The sequence below is a fragment of the Carassius carassius genome, chromosome 5 (genome assembly GCF_963082965.1).
Source record: "Carassius carassius chromosome 5, fCarCar2.1, whole genome shotgun sequence".
NCBI classification, from domain to species: domain Eukaryota; kingdom Metazoa; phylum Chordata; class Actinopteri; order Cypriniformes; family Cyprinidae; genus Carassius; species Carassius carassius.
Genome location: NC_081759.1, coordinates 9,595,686 through 9,613,652, shown reverse-complemented (window position 1 = coordinate 9,613,652; position 17,967 = coordinate 9,595,686). Strand labels below are relative to the sequence as shown.

The 17,967-nt window shown below is 37.3% G+C and overlaps 2 protein-coding genes across 4 annotated transcripts in view; both read right to left on the bottom strand.

Moving 5' to 3' along the window:
• The window catches only part of LOC132140758 (disks large homolog 4), a 188,556-nt gene extending 182,637 nt beyond the window's left edge, over window positions 1-5,919 (bottom strand). Inside the window, exon 1 of the mRNA XM_059549714.1 lies at window positions 5,377-5,919. Within this exon, the coding sequence (XP_059405697.1) occupies window positions 5,377-5,406 (30 nt within the window). The 5' untranslated portion in view covers window positions 5,407-5,919. The remainder of the gene's footprint in view (window positions 1-5,376) is intronic.
• A 7,513-nt stretch (window positions 5,920-13,432) lies between these two features.
• Window positions 13,433-17,967, bottom strand: part of mepcea (methylphosphate capping enzyme a) — a 14,876-nt gene continuing 10,341 nt past the window's right edge. For all 3 annotated transcript variants that reach the window (XM_059549708.1, XM_059549709.1, XM_059549710.1), the window contains exons 2-5: window positions 16,741-17,967; window positions 15,645-15,863; window positions 14,768-14,891; window positions 13,433-14,678 (exon numbers count right to left, since the gene is read on the bottom strand). The exon at window positions 16,741-17,967 is cut by the window's right edge. In XM_059549708.1, coding sequence (XP_059405691.1) covers window positions 14,626-14,678; window positions 14,768-14,891; window positions 15,645-15,863; window positions 16,741-17,967 — 1,623 coding nt within the window. In that variant the 3' untranslated portion in view covers window positions 13,433-14,625. The remainder of the gene's footprint in view (window positions 14,679-14,767; window positions 14,892-15,644; window positions 15,864-16,740) is intronic.

Below are 17,967 nucleotides of genomic sequence, written 5' to 3'. Positions count from 1 at the left end.
AGCCATAGAGATGGTGCCTCCAGCTTATAGTTAAGGCTTCTACAGCTGTTACTTCCTCGTCCTCAAGAAGGATGAAAAGCCAGTGAGGGCTTTCCTCAAGGTGCATCTTTGCACTGATAGAGAACTTCATGGAATGGGCTCAGCTCATCCTGTGCTCACTGAAAGCAGTGCATGTTCTGGGCAAACTGAACCAAGAAATGTTGTCTTGAAGCAAAAGTCAGTGGAGTGGATGCTTTATCCACAGATGGTTTGAAAAATTTGGGAGATCTTTGGCAAGGCGGAAGTGGACCTCTTCGCCTCAAAAGAGAACTCTCAGTCATCGGTTCAGTTGAAGTAACCTAAATCCCGTGGCAAAGCGTGGGCTCCATATAGCTAGTTGGCCCTGCCCATTTTGTTGGGCTTTGGCATGCTTCATGGCCACAGGTTCGTGCAGCGCCACTGCCGAGCCATTGAATCGTTTTTTGAAATGTACTGCACAAACCAATGGCCATGCAAATACACTGCATTATTGAAAAAGGCTTCAGTTCAGGAGAGAAAAAAAAAACTTTTTCCCACCTAGTTTACATTTGTAACCGAATACATTTTCCCCCACTATAAAAAATATTGTGAAAAATACTTTTTCTTACAAAGACATATTATTGGGTGACAACTGAGAAATATTATGTGAGCAGATTCTTATAAACTCTAATTGAGTTACACCAAAAGCTATCAGAATTTCATATTACTTCTTAGCGTACAAATATGAGCATCTATGCCAAATTGTATATTTTAGCTCAGTTTGGGCCTCTGAAAAAAACTGAGCAATGGGGATGAGCTCCATTTGGTCCCCTATCATACAATATGAGTCATAAAAGCCTGATGTATCATATGATATGATGTTCAACAAAAATACATTGTTTTTTTATGTTGCCAAAAGATTCAAATAAACTTCTTGTGCTCAATGCAAGTGATCTGAAATGTACGAAGCTGGTAGCTCCACAGATTTGGTCCTGCAGTGCACAGATTGTCTGCATCTGGTGTAGATCTGACAAAACTATGTGCCTTTTAAACCCTTAAGTGAACTTGATCACACAGTGAGGTGGTTCTTGTTGTGGCTCAAGACATTTCTGCCCAGAAATTACAATAATTAATATTTTCTGGATTTCTGCATGTACATGTGCTTGGTTACAATGCACAATGAGCATGAATTTTCATATATTCATTCAAGCATCAGCAATGCTTTTCTAAACAGCTGGATGAATCCTGGTCAGTTTTTCATTAAAAGTGTAAATGACAAACCTGCTGCATTGAAAACATTTTGAAATGCTTGAAACAAAGACTTTAATTTCCTATAGGTGTTAAATCACGACGCTCACAACACCAAGGTCATAAGTCTGATTCTCGGGAAATGCATATACTGGTAAAACATGCCTTGAATGACCTGTAATTTGCTTTTAAAGGAATAAATGTAAATATAATATTGTGTTGCAATAAAAAACTTACATTTAAATGCAGAGAGAGACATTTATTGGTCGATATGACATAGATTCATCCACTGTCACAGTCTGTGGAGCCAGATTTGGCTCAATCACAGTCACCACAGGGACAGATCCAGTTTCAGTCCAAATGAAGAGGCTTTCAAAGGGTAAACCTCCACTTCTGTCGACACACACTAACACACACACATAAATGGCCCATCTTCAGATCAACACTAACAAAGTAAAGCATGGGTAGAGAAACCGCACTGACACATGCAGTTTAGCAGCTCTCACATACACACCTCTACAAAACACAAAAAGCTTCTCTATCGTTCTCTCCGCTCATCTCTCCTACCCACTTCATAATCTGCTTCTGAAAACTGACGAGCAGGCGCCTGCTTCTGTTGCCAAGGGAACAGGCTTAAATCAAATGAAGCCAACAGGAACTGAGATACATTCACATGCATCTGTGGCCACAGATGAGCTAACACACACACATTTATACACAAACAAAAAGAAAAATTATTTTAACACAACAAAATAGGACACATGCTGAAGAAACATAACACACACACAGATGTACACTGACATGATACATAATTTACCCACAATACAACTCAATGAAGCAGGAATACAATGTACAACAAACTTTATGGATCAAAATCATGAAATTGCTGAGTAAGGATGTATACACCGAGGGACACAAGGATGATAACAAGATGCACAAACTAAAAAGTAAGGTGGCAATTCCATACCTTTTTGGACATACTTCATCAAAATATAAAAAAACAAACAAAATGTATTTAGTACATTTAAAAACACTACCTTTAAATTTAATATTAAATAACAAAACAGTTAAAATTATAATCATAAACTTTTCATGTGTATTTAGCATGTTCATCAAATCACTGAAATAAGTGTATTTCTTAAAAAGGACAACAAAAGATTATTAAAACAATTATTTAAAATGTACTTTGAAGTAAAAAATGAGTTAAAAAACAGTCATGAAATTGTACTCTTTAAGTACACTTACATGACCTTTTATTTTTAATACTGTATTAACTGCAAGTGTAGGTGTTTTTAATATACTTTAAGATTTAAATTGAAAAAGATTTTTATTGCAAAAGCAATACAATTAAACATACTTCTTTTTCACAAGAGATATTAAATTGTTTATTGATTAGTTTATCTTAGCGGTGTGGGCAGTGACACTAAACTTTGAGGTGATATATGATATGATTGTGATATCGAGTCTCACATCTTTAAAACATAAATTCAACATTTAACAAATATTAATTACAGTAAACCAAACATGTACAAATATCCAGTCTACTACGCTTTCCAGTAACGCTGCACACCCACAGCTTTCAGGTAAGACGTAACATATCAATTATGTATTGATCACACATCTTCATATAAAAATTTGCAGGTCATAGTTTACCAAACTTGAACTTTGGAACACAGCGAAATGCAAAATGAATGTTTCCGGTCTCCCACATTTGCATGTGTATAAATGTAAGGGAATCCTACTAAAGATGTAGTGTGAACACCCCATAATTAAGAAAAACAAAGCAATAGTCACAAATAACTGCGTTAAGTTGTTAATTTTGAAGCATTTGTTCCCCTAAGTAAGAAAATGTTAGTAATTAAGAAAACTACAAGAGAAATAATCAGCATTAGCAGTTAGTGCACTTACTATAGGTGCAAATAAATAAGATGCTTCAAATTAGCCATTTGTCAGCACAAATTATTTGCTCAAATGTAGGTTCATACAAAACTAATGCTACTTAAAATGTAGCTGCTGATTATGAACCATTTATTTAAGCAATAATAATAGCTGTATAAAAGGCTATAGTTGAGGAAAGAACATAATTTTACTGTCCGGAAGATATTGTGAGACTGTTTGAAACTTTTCAGATAACCTTACATCCAATGTCCAATGTCCATGTTTGTTCCGGACAGCGAAGGGAATGCTAATTTTGCTCAAGTCCTCTCAGCTTTTTTCTCCAGAATAAAACACTCAGCAATCTCAAGTTTCATGTAAAGTTTTAGAAAATATCTAAACAGTGTTTTAAACTGTGCTCAGTTTTTGCCAAGATAGCACCTGCTAGTCTGTGATTTATGAACATTTCCTTTATCTAAGCTTTCCACATTGGTTTTATATAGCTCTACACTGTGTGTCAATTGACGCTTTTGGCTCAATTTGTTTTTCTCTTGAGGAATTTCAACATCTGAGAATAAGTTGATCCTTAAACGAAACATAACAAAAGCCTCGTAGAAAGAGCAATACATTTGGGATCCTCACAAAAAAACATAGTATGGTCTTTAATAAGCATACATCCAAAGACTAGAGCACCATTTCCATCTCAACCCACACAAAAGCAGGTACTGCGCTAATTTCTCTCTTCAATGCTCTCTCTCTCTCTGTCTCTCTTCATACCTTTCTGACTCTCACTCATACATTGGGCACAGTAGGTCTGTTGAAAGTGAGGTCATGGTAGTGTTTAGGAGGAGCATGCAAGGTGGGAGTCAATCTGAAGACAACGAAAGAGAGCAAAAAGTGATGGAACAGACACCAGCACAGGAAAGAAAGCACCAGCCAACGTTACATAAACCATTCAGAGTGCTCTGCCAGCAACAAGACATGGGCAAAGAGGCACATGCCGTCAGGAGCAGTGGGATGTGTCTCATCTCCACACACACACACACAAATACACAGAGCCTGCTAACTGCAGTTAGATGACAAATCACATGTGAGCATTTATTAATGAAAGCTTCCGCTTGTAGTCAACCTCTCATTCTCTGGTTCCCACACACACATACGTCGTTCTCTCTACAGTTTAACAGATCTCACTTTTTTCTCTCATTTCCTTTTCAATTCTTGTAAGCGCTCTACTTCCTCCTCCTCCTCCTCCTCATGGACAGCATCACACATCTGTGAAGCAGCACAGCAGGCTCAGAAAAGAACCACAATGCCAGTGAAACTGTCAAAAATGCACCAAATGTTGCAAAACTATTTTGAAAAAAAAATGTTTTTTTATGTTTCTTATTAAAAAGATTTTATATATTTCGTAATGTTCTATCAAGACTGTCTAATTATTGAATGAGAAGCAATGCAGACTCTGTACTGCCGTGTAGCTGTCAAACAGTGTGTTTCTGAGGTAAGTGTTGTCAATGTTTTTTTTTAAAGACAAACCTGACAATAAATTCAAAACTTAAAACAGCGATCCATTACATTCTACTGTACAAGTAGGCAGTAGAAAACACTTTTGCAGCCACTTTGTATTTGAACTGTTGGGGACTAATTGATTAACTCTTTGATCTTCGAGCTTGTATACGGTTAGGTAATCAACATCCTTAAATAAAAAGGGGCAAATATTTCTCCTTATATATATATAGTTCATTTCTGTCACTGCACCACGGTCTGCCTGAGTGTGGGCCGCAATTTCACGCTCCGTTCACACGAGACGCGTTCTTGCGTTCCGCTGCGCTATTGTTTAATTGTTGTACACGTACACACACGCTCAGATGGAGCACTTTAATAGTTTAGTAGTGGCGTCTCGCTGTTTTTCAGCGAGGCGAGCAAAAAGAAGTTGAACTTTACGCGAGCGTTCTGCGTCCAGCTTTCATGGAACGCTAGAACGCGTCCTGTCCTTACGCGCCAAAAAAACGCGTAAGTCAAATGAACGCTCCTATTATAAAACAGCCTGGGATTCGTGTCAATACGAGCGAGCTCTGGTGAGAGAGAAAGTCAGATCAGACGGAAGAACAAAGAAGTGCTGAACCCATGAATCTCGCTCGGAACAGAACGCTCCCTCCCTTCACCTCGCACCAGCAGGAGATGCGATAAACTTTCCTCTAGCGCACCCACACCACATACTCCTGCCGCTTCTGATCGTGACAGGGTGAATTGGCTTACCTTTGTGGTCACTATGCAGAGGCAGTCCATGGCAGAGAGAAGACAGGTGGAGATGTATCCAAACCCCCGTTCCCCCCTCTCCCCACTCTCCCTCCAGCTTCTCTCCTTCTCTCTGTCTCTCTCTCAGCGCCCGACGTTCGCCCCTCTTTTCTTCAGTGTATCTCTTTTAACTGACTTAAGCATTGAGGAAAAAAGAGTATGGTGGGAGGGGGAAACGTAAAGAGGAAGGGGAGGGACAGAAAGAGAGAGAGAGAGAGAGAGACAGAGAGACAGAGAGAGAGAGAATAAGAGAGGTCTGCCTTCAGGATTTAGCAAACGAGGAAAGGACGAGGAGAGGGAACGCGTTCGTATTGATGAGGGTAGATACAAAAAAAGAAGACGAAACGGAGAGATGGAGGAGAGGATACGAGCTAATGAAAGGAGATGGGCAGGGGAGAATGAGTGCAGAGACGAAGAGGGGGAGAAAAGAAGGAGGGAACGGACTGAAGCAGCAGAAGATGTAGAGAGAGCGCGCAAGCGAGCGCGCACGGAGGGAGGGGACGTAAAAAGATGGAAGGGGAGGTGAAGATGCGCGTGTAGAGAGGGAATGAGAGTTAAAGAGCGAAATTACTCAAGGAAAGTGCCGGATGTGAAGGAATACGCGATGACGGGAGTACAGATAAGGAAAGGAAGACAGGTAGATGACGAGGGTACTCTGGTTGTCATGGCTTTCGGCAGCCGTTGCCTTGGCAACGCTGCAGAGTTGTTTCTGTTGTCATGTGGCCATGGCTTTAGAAAGCGCAGTGAAATACGTGAGCAGGCAGGCCGCGTTCCAATGGAACAACCGCGTACATAAAAGGTAGCAGGCTATGTATAGGGCGCCCTTTGTAAAGCGGCTCAGGCTGGAAATAACAGCAACATTTTGTCACATTTAGCTTCAAACAATGTTTAAAAAACTGGTATGAATTTTTGATGGTCACTTTTTAGCACATTTACAACAATATTTGTCAACTTAGAGATATTTTAAATAGTTAAATATAAATATTAAATGTTACACCTAAATGTTAAATGTTAAATCTAAATGCTAAATCTAAATGTTAAATCTAAATGTAAATGTAAAATCTAAATGTTAAATATAAATCTAAATGTTAAATATAAATGTTAAATATAAATGTTAAATCTAAATCTAAATGTTCAATCTAAATGTTAAATCTAAATCTAAATGTTAAATATAAATGTTAAATCTAAATCTAAATGTTGAATCTAATTGTTTCGGTTGAAACTAAATATTTAGCTAATATGCAAATTCAAAATGCTGAAAGTGCCAAAATAAAAGCTTGATGAGGTCAGTGTGTGTTTATAGCATCGTGTCAAATAAGTAACAATAAAAACCATCTCATCCGAGGAAATTGACTCTTGGACATGGATTATCGTGATAATGACTACCTAAAATAATAAACACGTTTGGAGAAACTGTATTTGAAGAGTAGGCTAGTGTCACTTTTATGAAAAGGTTTGCATGCTTAAACGCCAGCAAGAGCCTATGCTCTCGGCTAACGACTATTCGGGGAAATAGGCTCTTGCAGCCGTTTAAGCATGTGAACATGACAGAGAGTGATGACATGATGAGTGATACAGTCTATGGTGAGGACATAACATTAGTCAAAGTGAGACCCCTGGTGGCTGGCTATTATGGCTACAGGTCATCATAAGCACCACACTTTTCATAAAAGTGACACTAGCCTACTCTTCAAATACAGTTTCTCCAAACGTGTTTATTATTTTAGGTACCGTATTTTTCGCACTATAAGTCGCACCTGAGTATAAGTCGCATCAGTCCAAAAATACGTCATGATGAGGTAAAAAAAAAACATACAACCCGAATTCCGGAAAAGTTGGGACGTTTTTTTAATTTTAATAAAATGAAAACTAAAAGACTTTCAAATCACATGAGCCAATATTTTATTCACAATAGAACATAGATAACATAGCAAATGTTTAAACTGAGAAAGTTTACAATTTTATGCACAAAATGAGCTCATTTCAATTTTGATTTCTGCTACAGGTCTCAAAATAGTTGGGACGGGGCATGTTTACCATGGTGTAGCATCTCCTTTTCTTTTCAAAACAGTTTGAAGACGTCTGGGCATTGAGGCTATGAGTTGCTGGAGTTTTGCTGTTGGAATTTGGTCCCATTCTTGCCTTATATAGATTTCCAGCTGCTGAAGAGTTCGTGGTCGTCTTTGACGTATTTTTCGTTTAATGATGCGCCAAATGTTCTCTATAGTTGAAAGATCTGGACTGCAGGCAGGCCAGGTTAGCACCCGGACTCTTCTACGACGAAGCCATGCTGTTTTTATAGCTGCAGTATGTGGTTTTGCATTGTCCTGCTGAAATAAACAAGGCCTTCCCTGAAATAGACGTTGTTTGGAGGGAAGCATATGTTGCTCTAAAACCTTTATATACCTTTCAGCATTCACAGAGCCTTCCAAAACATGCAAGCTGCCCATACCGTATGCACTTATGCACCCCCATACCATCAGAGATGCTGGCTTTTGAACTGAACGCTGATAACATACTGGAAGGTCTCCCTCCTCTTTAGCCCGGAGGACACGGCGTCCGTGATTTCCAACAAGAATGTCAAATTTGGACTCGTCTGACCATAAAACACTATTCCACTTTGAAATAGTCCATTTTAAATGAGCCTTGGCCCCCAGGACACGACGGCGCTTCTGGACCATGTTCACATATGGCTTCCTTTTTGCATGATAGAGCTTTAGTTGGCATCTGCTGATGGCACGGCGGATTGTGTTTACCGACAGTGGTTTCTGAAAGTATTCCTGGGCCCATTTAGTAATGTCATTGACACAATCATGCCGATGAGTGATGCAGTGTCGTCTGAGAGCCCGAAGACCACGGGCATCCAATAAAGGTGGCAGAGAGAAAAATAGATTTTTAGAGTATAAAATCATCAGTCTTCTCCAAAGGTGAGATCTCCGAGCAGCTGTTTGACGTGTGCAGACATTGCAGAGTTGCTGAGAGAAACTGTACTGGACGAGTTAGTGATGCTGTGAAGTGGTAGTGCACCTGTACCTCTTTTTTATTATTATTGCCAAACTTATAAAAGATCAGAGTAAGACGGTTGTATTTAACAATTACAATCATAATGCCATAAAACAGTAAATAAAAATTTAACGTGTTCATCATATGAGATCCTATACAAGAAAAAAAAATCACATAAAATAATTGAAAAAATATTCTAGAGATAACGATTTTGGGTTTTCTAATTCTATAAAAACAAAATCACATTAGTGGAGTTAAAAATATAAAAACTTAAATTAACAGTATTGGCTATACTACAATCTTCATTATCAAAATACTTACAAATACATTCATTAAACCTGTCACTCATATCTTTTACGTTTTTACGCTGGTTTTAACTTTGTAGATTACATGATCAACATAGCGGATGATTATTTCCAAATCGCACTAATGCTTCATACACAAATAAGCATTCAGGGCTGTAGAGTATGTATTCTTTTATCGCTCCTTAAATTAGTTCGTATTGAAATTAAGTGCCTAATTTAAGGGTATGCGGTTTCGAACGCAGCCCGACAAAATTTCATTTTGACACCTTGTGTGGTTCTGTGTGATTTGGACAACTTCAAGTTACGCCCACTTCAAGTTAGGCCCCTGTCTTGCAGTCTGCAGACAGACCCTTCTCTAGGCTACAGGAGCATTGAGCAGCATAGAGCGCCCTCTCGCGGCTGTAGACGTTCATTTTTTCTCTTGGTTCATGTCAAATTAATTTTGATGAATAAGTCGCAGGACCAGCCAAACTATGAAAAAAGTGCGATGTATAGTCCGGAAAATACGGTAGTCATTATCACGATAATCCATGTCCAAGAGTCAATTTCCTCGGATGAGATTATTTTTATTCGTTCCTAATTTGACACGATGTACAGACACTGATCTTATCGAGCTTTTATTTTGGCACTTCCGGCATTTTGAATTTGCATATTAGCTAAATATTTAGTTTCACCCAAAACATTTAGATTCAACATTTAGATTTAGATTTAACATTTAGATTAAGATTTATAGTTAACATTTAGATTTAACATTTAGATTTAGATTTAACATTTAGATTTAGATTTAACATTTAGATTTAACATTTAGATTTATATTTAACATTAAGATTTTATATTTATATTTGGATTTAACATTTAGATTTAACATTTAGATTAAAATTTAGATTTAACATTTAGATTTAGATTTAGCATTTAGATTTAACATTTAACATTTAGGTTTAACATTCAATATTTATATTTAACTATTTAAAATATCTCTAAGTTGACAAATATTGTTGTAAATGTGCTAAAAAGTGACCGTCAAAAAATTCATACCGGTTTTTTTAACATTGTTTGAAGCTAAATGTGACAAAATGTTGCTGCTATTTTCAGCATGAGCCGCTTTACAAACGGCGCCCCATAGCTATGCAGTGTGATAGAGATACAGTGTGCGACAAATAACGTGTGCACGGTAGATCTGTTCGCACGATGGATGACACTGCAGATTACACTGTGTGGGATAACGTATCCTAAAATCAGGGCTATTATACTTAACTAAAACTAAACAATACAAATGTTGTTATTTGAAATAAACACGAGCTACGTTCAAATAAAATTAACACTTAATGATAAAAATGCTGCAAATGAGCAATACATGGGTTAAAGACAAGACATCTGCATTAAATTACATTTATAATAGTAAGTATATACTAAATTGTATTATATTTTTAATATCTAAAAACAATCCACTGACAAATTGGTCAAATATAATGTTTTGAAGGATAATTATAAAGTTTGGTAAAGACTGAAAATGTATTATTATTATTATTATTATTATTATTTTGCCAAATTGTTACACTGAATTTCATTTTTCTGTAAATTGTTTTTTTAGCCTACATATTTATTATATTTTTTTGCTAAGAAACAATAAAGTTAAAACATTCTGTACAAAAGAAGCTGTAGCTTTGCTTGAAACCACTTTTCGTCATAGATTCGTCACATAATTTTTTTAATTTTACATACATTTTTTCTCAACTTTATATGCACTGTCTATTGTAATTAATAATTACCGTCAACTAATCACGTGAGAAATAATATGTTATAAAAGAAAAGAAAAGAAACAATGATGTGTGTTTTGCATCTCATCAGCGCCCCCTGCTGATGTGGCACTCTGGGTGAAAGGCCATGACAGTTCATGTGACAAATATGCTCACTGCATTATACCGTATATATATATATACTGATTTTAAAAGTAGGCTGAATGCAGTATTGTGTCATACAGTAATCCACTAGTGCGCTTATATAGTGAATAGTGCACAAGTATGTCATTCACTGGAAATTTGCATACTATATATACTGTGTACTGCATGAATAGTATAACTACTATGCTATTCCTGAAATAAAAGTGAGACCGAAAGAGGAAAGTAACAAGGCACTAAATTTTATTTTCTCTCTGAAATAAAAGACTAGAGAGAAAGATAGGTGGTGAGAGAGAAAAGGGCGGATGAGAGATTGAAGAGGAGAGAAGATGAGGCTATTTTTAGTGACACTGTCATCTTATTTGCTTCTTTTTATGCCTTTGTGTTAACAACATTTCAGTCTTTTTCCCATATACATGTTCATATCCATCCAGTGCTGAACAATTAGATGAGAATGAGACAGATTAATAGCCATTTTAGCAAAAACACACTGTGTTTTATGTTGTGCAAGACTTTTTTTTTTAAGTATCACTTTGTCTTTAAGAGAGTGGACTGTACCATTAAAGTCAGTCAATGTGTATGGCTTCAAAGCTTTTCTTTCAATCAGCATCTCCACCCAGTCAAGAGTTAATGGTTGTGCAATAAATCAGTTGTCACATTTTCATTCCCCAGGGTGGTGTATATTTTTATACAACTACGAATAAAAACACTTCATAATTCAGACTGTTTTATTCAAACAGTGTTTCGTTGCTAATGTTTTAACTGAAGTTAATCCAAACCATCTGTATCTGCCATGCAGAATCCATGGCACTTGAGTTCTTGAAGTACAATAGTGTTTTGTGTGGAGCTGCTATGACTTTCATGTGAGGACTGTGCTAAGAGAGAGAGAGAGAAAGCAATAGACAATATGCTTGCTTTAATTGAGTGTTGTTAAAACATAAAGAAGACAATGAACACAGAGGAGTGTTTTTATTGGTTTAATTCAAATCTGACCGGACCATAAATCTCCACTCCTACTACATCACTGTTACATAAGTGCATGTGTGTGTCTGTTTAAATGTGTTCATCAATGTGCACATACTCAATTGCTTTATTGTGCATTTATGCTTTGATGTGTAGTTGTAATTGTATATGGATTGGTGTGTCGCTGCATGTGTGAGAGAGACAGAGACAGTGGCTGTAGAGAGGAGCAGTGATGTTAAGTCTCAGTTGGGTTTTAATATAGGCTATGAAGTTTTTTATAAAGGAGAGTTGCCCGTAGCAACATTGAGCTTGTCATAAAATGACATTCACATACAGACATAACACGTGTTGGGTAGGCTTGGGGCATTCATATTTAACACACACATATCTGCAGTCAGAAATGTGTTCACACATTGCCTGGCTGTGGACAGACTAGCTAATTCGTACAGAAGCATTTTTACATATATTCACACACTCACATGAATCTGAAAGTAATAGGCTATGGTTAGACTGGTTTATACTGTAGACTTAAATGTTACAATTGTGCATATTTTACTATGTTTGGTAACGTTTGTGATGTAGAATGGCAAGATAAAGCAATTTCCCGATTTTGTTAGAAAAACATCTTGTTTTTTGTTAAATTGCTCCATCATGTGGTCGTTTGGGATATTGCAACATTTTACGGAAACGAACGAAACGGAAAATAGCGTGACATTTTCAGTTAATAATATTACGTTTAACAGGCTCATATCAACATACTGTGAAGTGTCACTGCTCACTCTGCAATGCTTGTGTGATAAATGTGGTGGGTAATAACTTTTACTTACGAGATAAATGTAGTTTAATAACTTTCGATCTGCATTCATAACTCAAGGCGGTTTTTGTTATTGTACTCACTTGCTTGATAGTTTCAATCCAGCATTTCTTTTAGTCTCGTACTTATACAAATGGAACTCTTCCATAGAAGCTTTCTGAAATGAATCGACGAATAACAATTGTCGTCATAAACAGTTGTTGTTCTGGTTACCCAGCGCTGAGAAAAGTAGCAGATAGCACATGACAAATCCATCAACTTCAACAGCGTTTTGAATAATGATATTCCAGTGCTGGGTACTGGGATTATATCAGATTCCACAAATTAAGTAATTTGTGTTATTTTAAAATACGTAGACTACAGTTACTTTTTTATTTCTTACATGATATTGACAAAAGAGCAATAAATAATTCATAATTTATTCATTTTTCCTTTTCATCTTTCTGAAAAAGCCTACATATACATTACAAAAATCTTCCAGTCTTGTGGACATTTCACACAAAGACCAGTCACTAGTCGTGTAGTTATAATTACACAGCATTTGAAAACTAGATATAACACATATCTAATCAACACATTCATTTTTATTATTATTTAATTATTAAAATATTATCATATTATATCATGTTCAAAGTTCTCTATGTTCACATGGGATGCAGGTAAACAAAATAGTTCATTCTTGTTATGAAATATTTTGTGTTGATTGTGGTTACATTAAAATTATTTAAATTTGACATGTTTATGATTTAATTAGCTTTTTTTAAATCCTCCTACAGTGACTTCATGAACCCCATTTTGGTAGACCTTGATGTTTAATGCAATTTCATGCAATTAGAGATGTGTTGCATGAGATCACACAGTGTTAATTTGCATACTGCATTGAATTATCCTATACAATTTTGAACTTTAATAAACCAGGAAGGAACAGCATAATTTTAACAAAACAGCTCGGCTTGTGAATTTCCATAATCATAAACTAGGTCAACAAATAAGTATTGAAATTATATATATATATATATATAAACAGTTACAAATTCATGTTATTTTGTAGTTTATTTGTCAACTTTTAGGAGTCCTTTGAATGAAAAAGAACCCTTTTCAGAGATACGGCAACTTTATATTTGCACAGGAAAATACAAATGCGGGAGACAAATTTATTCTCTCCTTTTAGTGCAAACCTTTCAATAGGAATAAAACGAACAAGACCTCAGCTGTGACAAGCACTCTGGACAAACAATTTACAAAATGTACCTCGGTTTTTGTTAAACTTCAACAGTTGGAGAATCAGAACAAATCGGATTCAAATAATAAAAATGTCGAAATATCATTCTCTATGACCCACCACACCGACAAGGAATCACATCCTTCTGGATTTTTATTAAGGACATTAGATCGGTAAACACTATCATAGCATAACCATAAGCTAACCTGCAGCTTCAAAACTGCCAAGGACAAAATTACGATCATGTTAGACCAGGCAATATAATTGATGGACTTAAAATTAAGCCATTGGTATTTGTTAATAAGTGGCAGCCATGCAGGCTGCAAAATGGCTGATGGGCAGACAGATGCTAGAACGGTTAATAGCGATGCTTTGTTCAAAAGGTAAAGAAAAAAAAAATTAGTATACAACAGTGCAACAACAACAACAACAAAACAGCAAAAATCTGAAAACTCAACATCTGGTAACATGCTCTAATCTTTCCTTTTCAGAAAATAAAAATGGTCACATGCCCAACCACCAAACATTTCAATTCGAGATGGCCGTTTACCAGTTTTGTGTGCTAGAGAGGAAACCAGGGTTGCTCAGGATTTCTTATTTTAGGAATTTCATTCCAAATGAATTAGTTCATTCCAAATTAGAATTAATTCCTTGTTTTGTGATTTGATTGGATTCAACTTTGTGCTTATTCACAAGACCATTCTTTATGAGGGGTAAAAACATCTTGCTTCAGTAGGGAAAACTCTGATTTGCATCTGTAATTCTTCAGTAGAGTCTTTGATAAAAAAAAAATAATTGCGATGGGTTTTCCTTTATTTGGAACGGCTAAGGGAACAATTTCTCTTATTCAGCACCAAATGGGATTCCATTTAAGAGTTCAAAATATGGAAAGTCTACCATCAAATAAAAATGCTTGAAGTTCCAGTGGCTTCAAATGCTGGTCGTTTTCCAAATCCAATCCAGTCTTGCGTTTTCTTCTCAAAGTTGGTGGTTAAACTGGTAGCGTCACTTTTGAGGTGAGGGTCCTTTGTGAAAAAGGTAGATTGGTCTCTGAAAGCCTAGGAGAAGACAAACTGAGGGTTAGAAATATTTACATTATATCAGAATATCATAGGGAGGAACTAAAGGCTTTTCAAAAAGCACGGACCTCTAGAATAATGTTGTGATGTTCCAATGAGCTCATAACTGGAGAAGCCCACTTCAGTAGTCAGGTAGGAGGAGAAATGGTCGGGTTTTAACCGGATGCTGTGGTAATTCTTAAAGATGGTCTCCTGAGAAATTAAACGATAATACAATAAAATGCATGTGGTTAAACAACAAGAAGTACCCAACTTGAAAATGCTCCAATGTAAGACAAAAGGCTTAATACACTTTTAAAACTGTATGTTCCAGCTTTAAATTCTATAATACAAGCACAAGGCCATAAACCATTAACTTACAATAAACTACACTGAACACTGGTTTATATTGCTATTGCATTTGTGCGTAGGACAACTAGCGGAAGCTAGAGATTAAGGTTTACAAAGTATTAAATAGTCACTTTTCTTACAAAAACGCATTGATTTGTTTCAAGAAAGCCTTCGTTAACCCCCTGGATCCATGTGGAGCTCTTTTTATGATGCATGGACACAGCATTTTGGACAAACCCCATTCACTGCCATTATAAAGCTTGGAAGAGCCAGGACATTTTTTAATATAACTTCAATTGTATTCATCTGAAAGAAGAAAATACTATACACCTCCAATGGCCTGAGGGTGAGTAAATCATGAGATTATCCCTTTAAGTTTGATATAAATTTAATATTTATATATTCTAAATAGAATATATAAAAACAGTATGCAATTGTAATTAGTGCATATGTATCACAGATCATTCCTTTCAAAAAAACTCAGATCACTATTTTGCTCACAGGACACACGTTTGAGAAACATGTTAACACAAGGTTTCATCATCACAAGTTTTGTCTGACCATTAAGCTGAATAGATACAATTAACAACAAAAAAGGAGGTGGGGTGGGCTTACAGTGAGTTTCTTTCTCTTGCCATAGGAGTTCCAGGGCTGGGGCTCCAAAATGAAGAGTCCTCCTGGCCGCAGGTGCTTGTATACTCTCTTGAAGAGCCGTTTGAGTCCTGCATCACCCCAGTTCAAGTGGACCCATTTTGTCACACTCAAACACAGGATCACATCGTACTCTTCTCTTTGTGTCTGCAGCAACATATCACTTTCCAGCACGTAGTTCCCCTGTGCAGGTCAGACAGACAGAGGATTATGAAAATGGACAGACAGGTGCTGCATGCCTAACACATCAAAAGTTACCATGTCACACCTATTTCATAAGTTACCTCCAAGATGCTAAGGTGCAAAGCGATTGCCTTAGCAATGCTGTTTGGTCTCTAATTGGTTCAAAGTGTTTTCAAGCTAAAGGCTTTAATGTTATTGGATAAGAACGTATATGCATGTACTCATAAAAGCATAACCAGACAACAGATTAAAGACCCAGATCACACCAGTACATCTTTAGCTTTGCTGCACAATTACTTTCTGGATGTAGTTCATTTAAAGGTGGAGCTATTAAAATAAATATTATCATTACTTCTTGACACGAGTGTGCGCTTTAAACAGAAAAGGCTTCATAAAAAAGTCAAATTAATAGCTAAAACTATTATAAACAACAGGCTTGCATGTATCTGCTGTGTAGCGCAGAACATTTCTTGAATTTATTGTTTTTCACTACTCAGCTAGTTATATTTACTGCTGCTATGCCATTCTGCTCAAATATGAGTGCATGTATGATGTATGAACATTTTATGTTGTATTGTAAAATTTATTGTATATTATATTATGTACATTATATTTTAAGACACATTTATACAACACAGATTGTTAGAAAGCAGCTTTACAGTAATAAACCGTTGCAAAATTCATCAGTTAAGAAACAAATTCATTTGCAGCGGAGAAGCAGCTTTACAGAAGACAATGGTGTTTTTGTTCAGCTCAATGCTGATTTTATACGGCATAAAGATGATAACATCAGGCATACTTGATACAGCAATTTGATTTGGATGAAACATGAATTACAAATAAAAAAGCAGCAGCAAAAAAAACAAAAACAGCTTACCTTGACAAAGGTCACGTTGGCAGGGAAATCTCCAGGAGGGAGACTGTTTGTGATCATCTCAGGCAAAGGGGGGCCAGCTATGGGTCCTCTTGAGATCCGGAGGGAGACAGGGAATGAACGCTTTCCATCAGGGAGACCTGCCGATGGTTCTTCTTCCATTTTCCAACTCCTCTCTCGCTGATCAGCCTCTGTTGTTTTATTCTCCCTTTCTTCTCGATCAACTTCCATTCCTTTTCCCACCATGCATTCATTCGCTTTGTCCACATGCTTTGTTTTGTTCTCATCCCTCTCCTCTTTTACAACAAAACTCTCTTCGTCTTTCTCTTTCCTCTGACTCTTTTCTTCCACTAAATCCCCCTCAATCCTCTCCTTCCCTTCCCCTCGATTCCCCTCCCCATTTTCCCCAGAACGCCGGGCCTGCTGTGTGCGAACCTCGGAGAGGTAGTGGCGTATATTTTGCCAAGCAGCATGTATCAACGCTGCGTCGATATCCAAGCCCACAATCCGCGCCGGTCGACAATTTTTGGCGACTGATAGAGTCAGGTGGCCGGTGTTGCAACCCAGATCTAATACCTCTTTCCCTCTAAACCACTCGGGATCCATAACACGGATACGAGGATCCTCGCTCAGCCCTGGGTTCCTATAACCATAGTATTTATTATAGTTGCCATACTGGAACTTCTTTTTAGTCTGTTGTGGAATCTGGTTGCTGCTGCTTTGTGACCTCCAATGATTTGGATGCTGTTGAGGCCTCTCAGCAGCTACGCTACGAGAGCCCATTCCTGGGGTGTGAGAGGGCTGAAAATGCCTCCCAGATCTCGGACCCCAATTTCTCATGCTATTAGAACTGTCTGCATTCTCCAATTTGTTTCCGGCACGCCTGCGTTTTCGCTGCCTGCTTGATGGAGGGTTGGTGGGGTTTGTAGATGAAGGTGCGGTTGATATATCAATGGTTTTCTCCTTCACCTCACTGCCATTTGTGGCTAAATTAGGCTTATTTGAACACTGCGCCTCAAGATTAGAGTCCAATAGGGGTTGGTCCTCAGGAACAAGTTTGTTTGCTACAGCTCCTGAGTGCGAATGCGTTAAAGAGACTGTTGTTGTTCCCTCATCTTGTCCTGCTGCACAGCCATTAGACTCTGGTAAATCCATCTGTGTGACTATTCCTTCACCTGAAACTCTTCCAGTGCTCGCTCCATGGTGCTTGTTCCGATGTCTTCGCTTGCC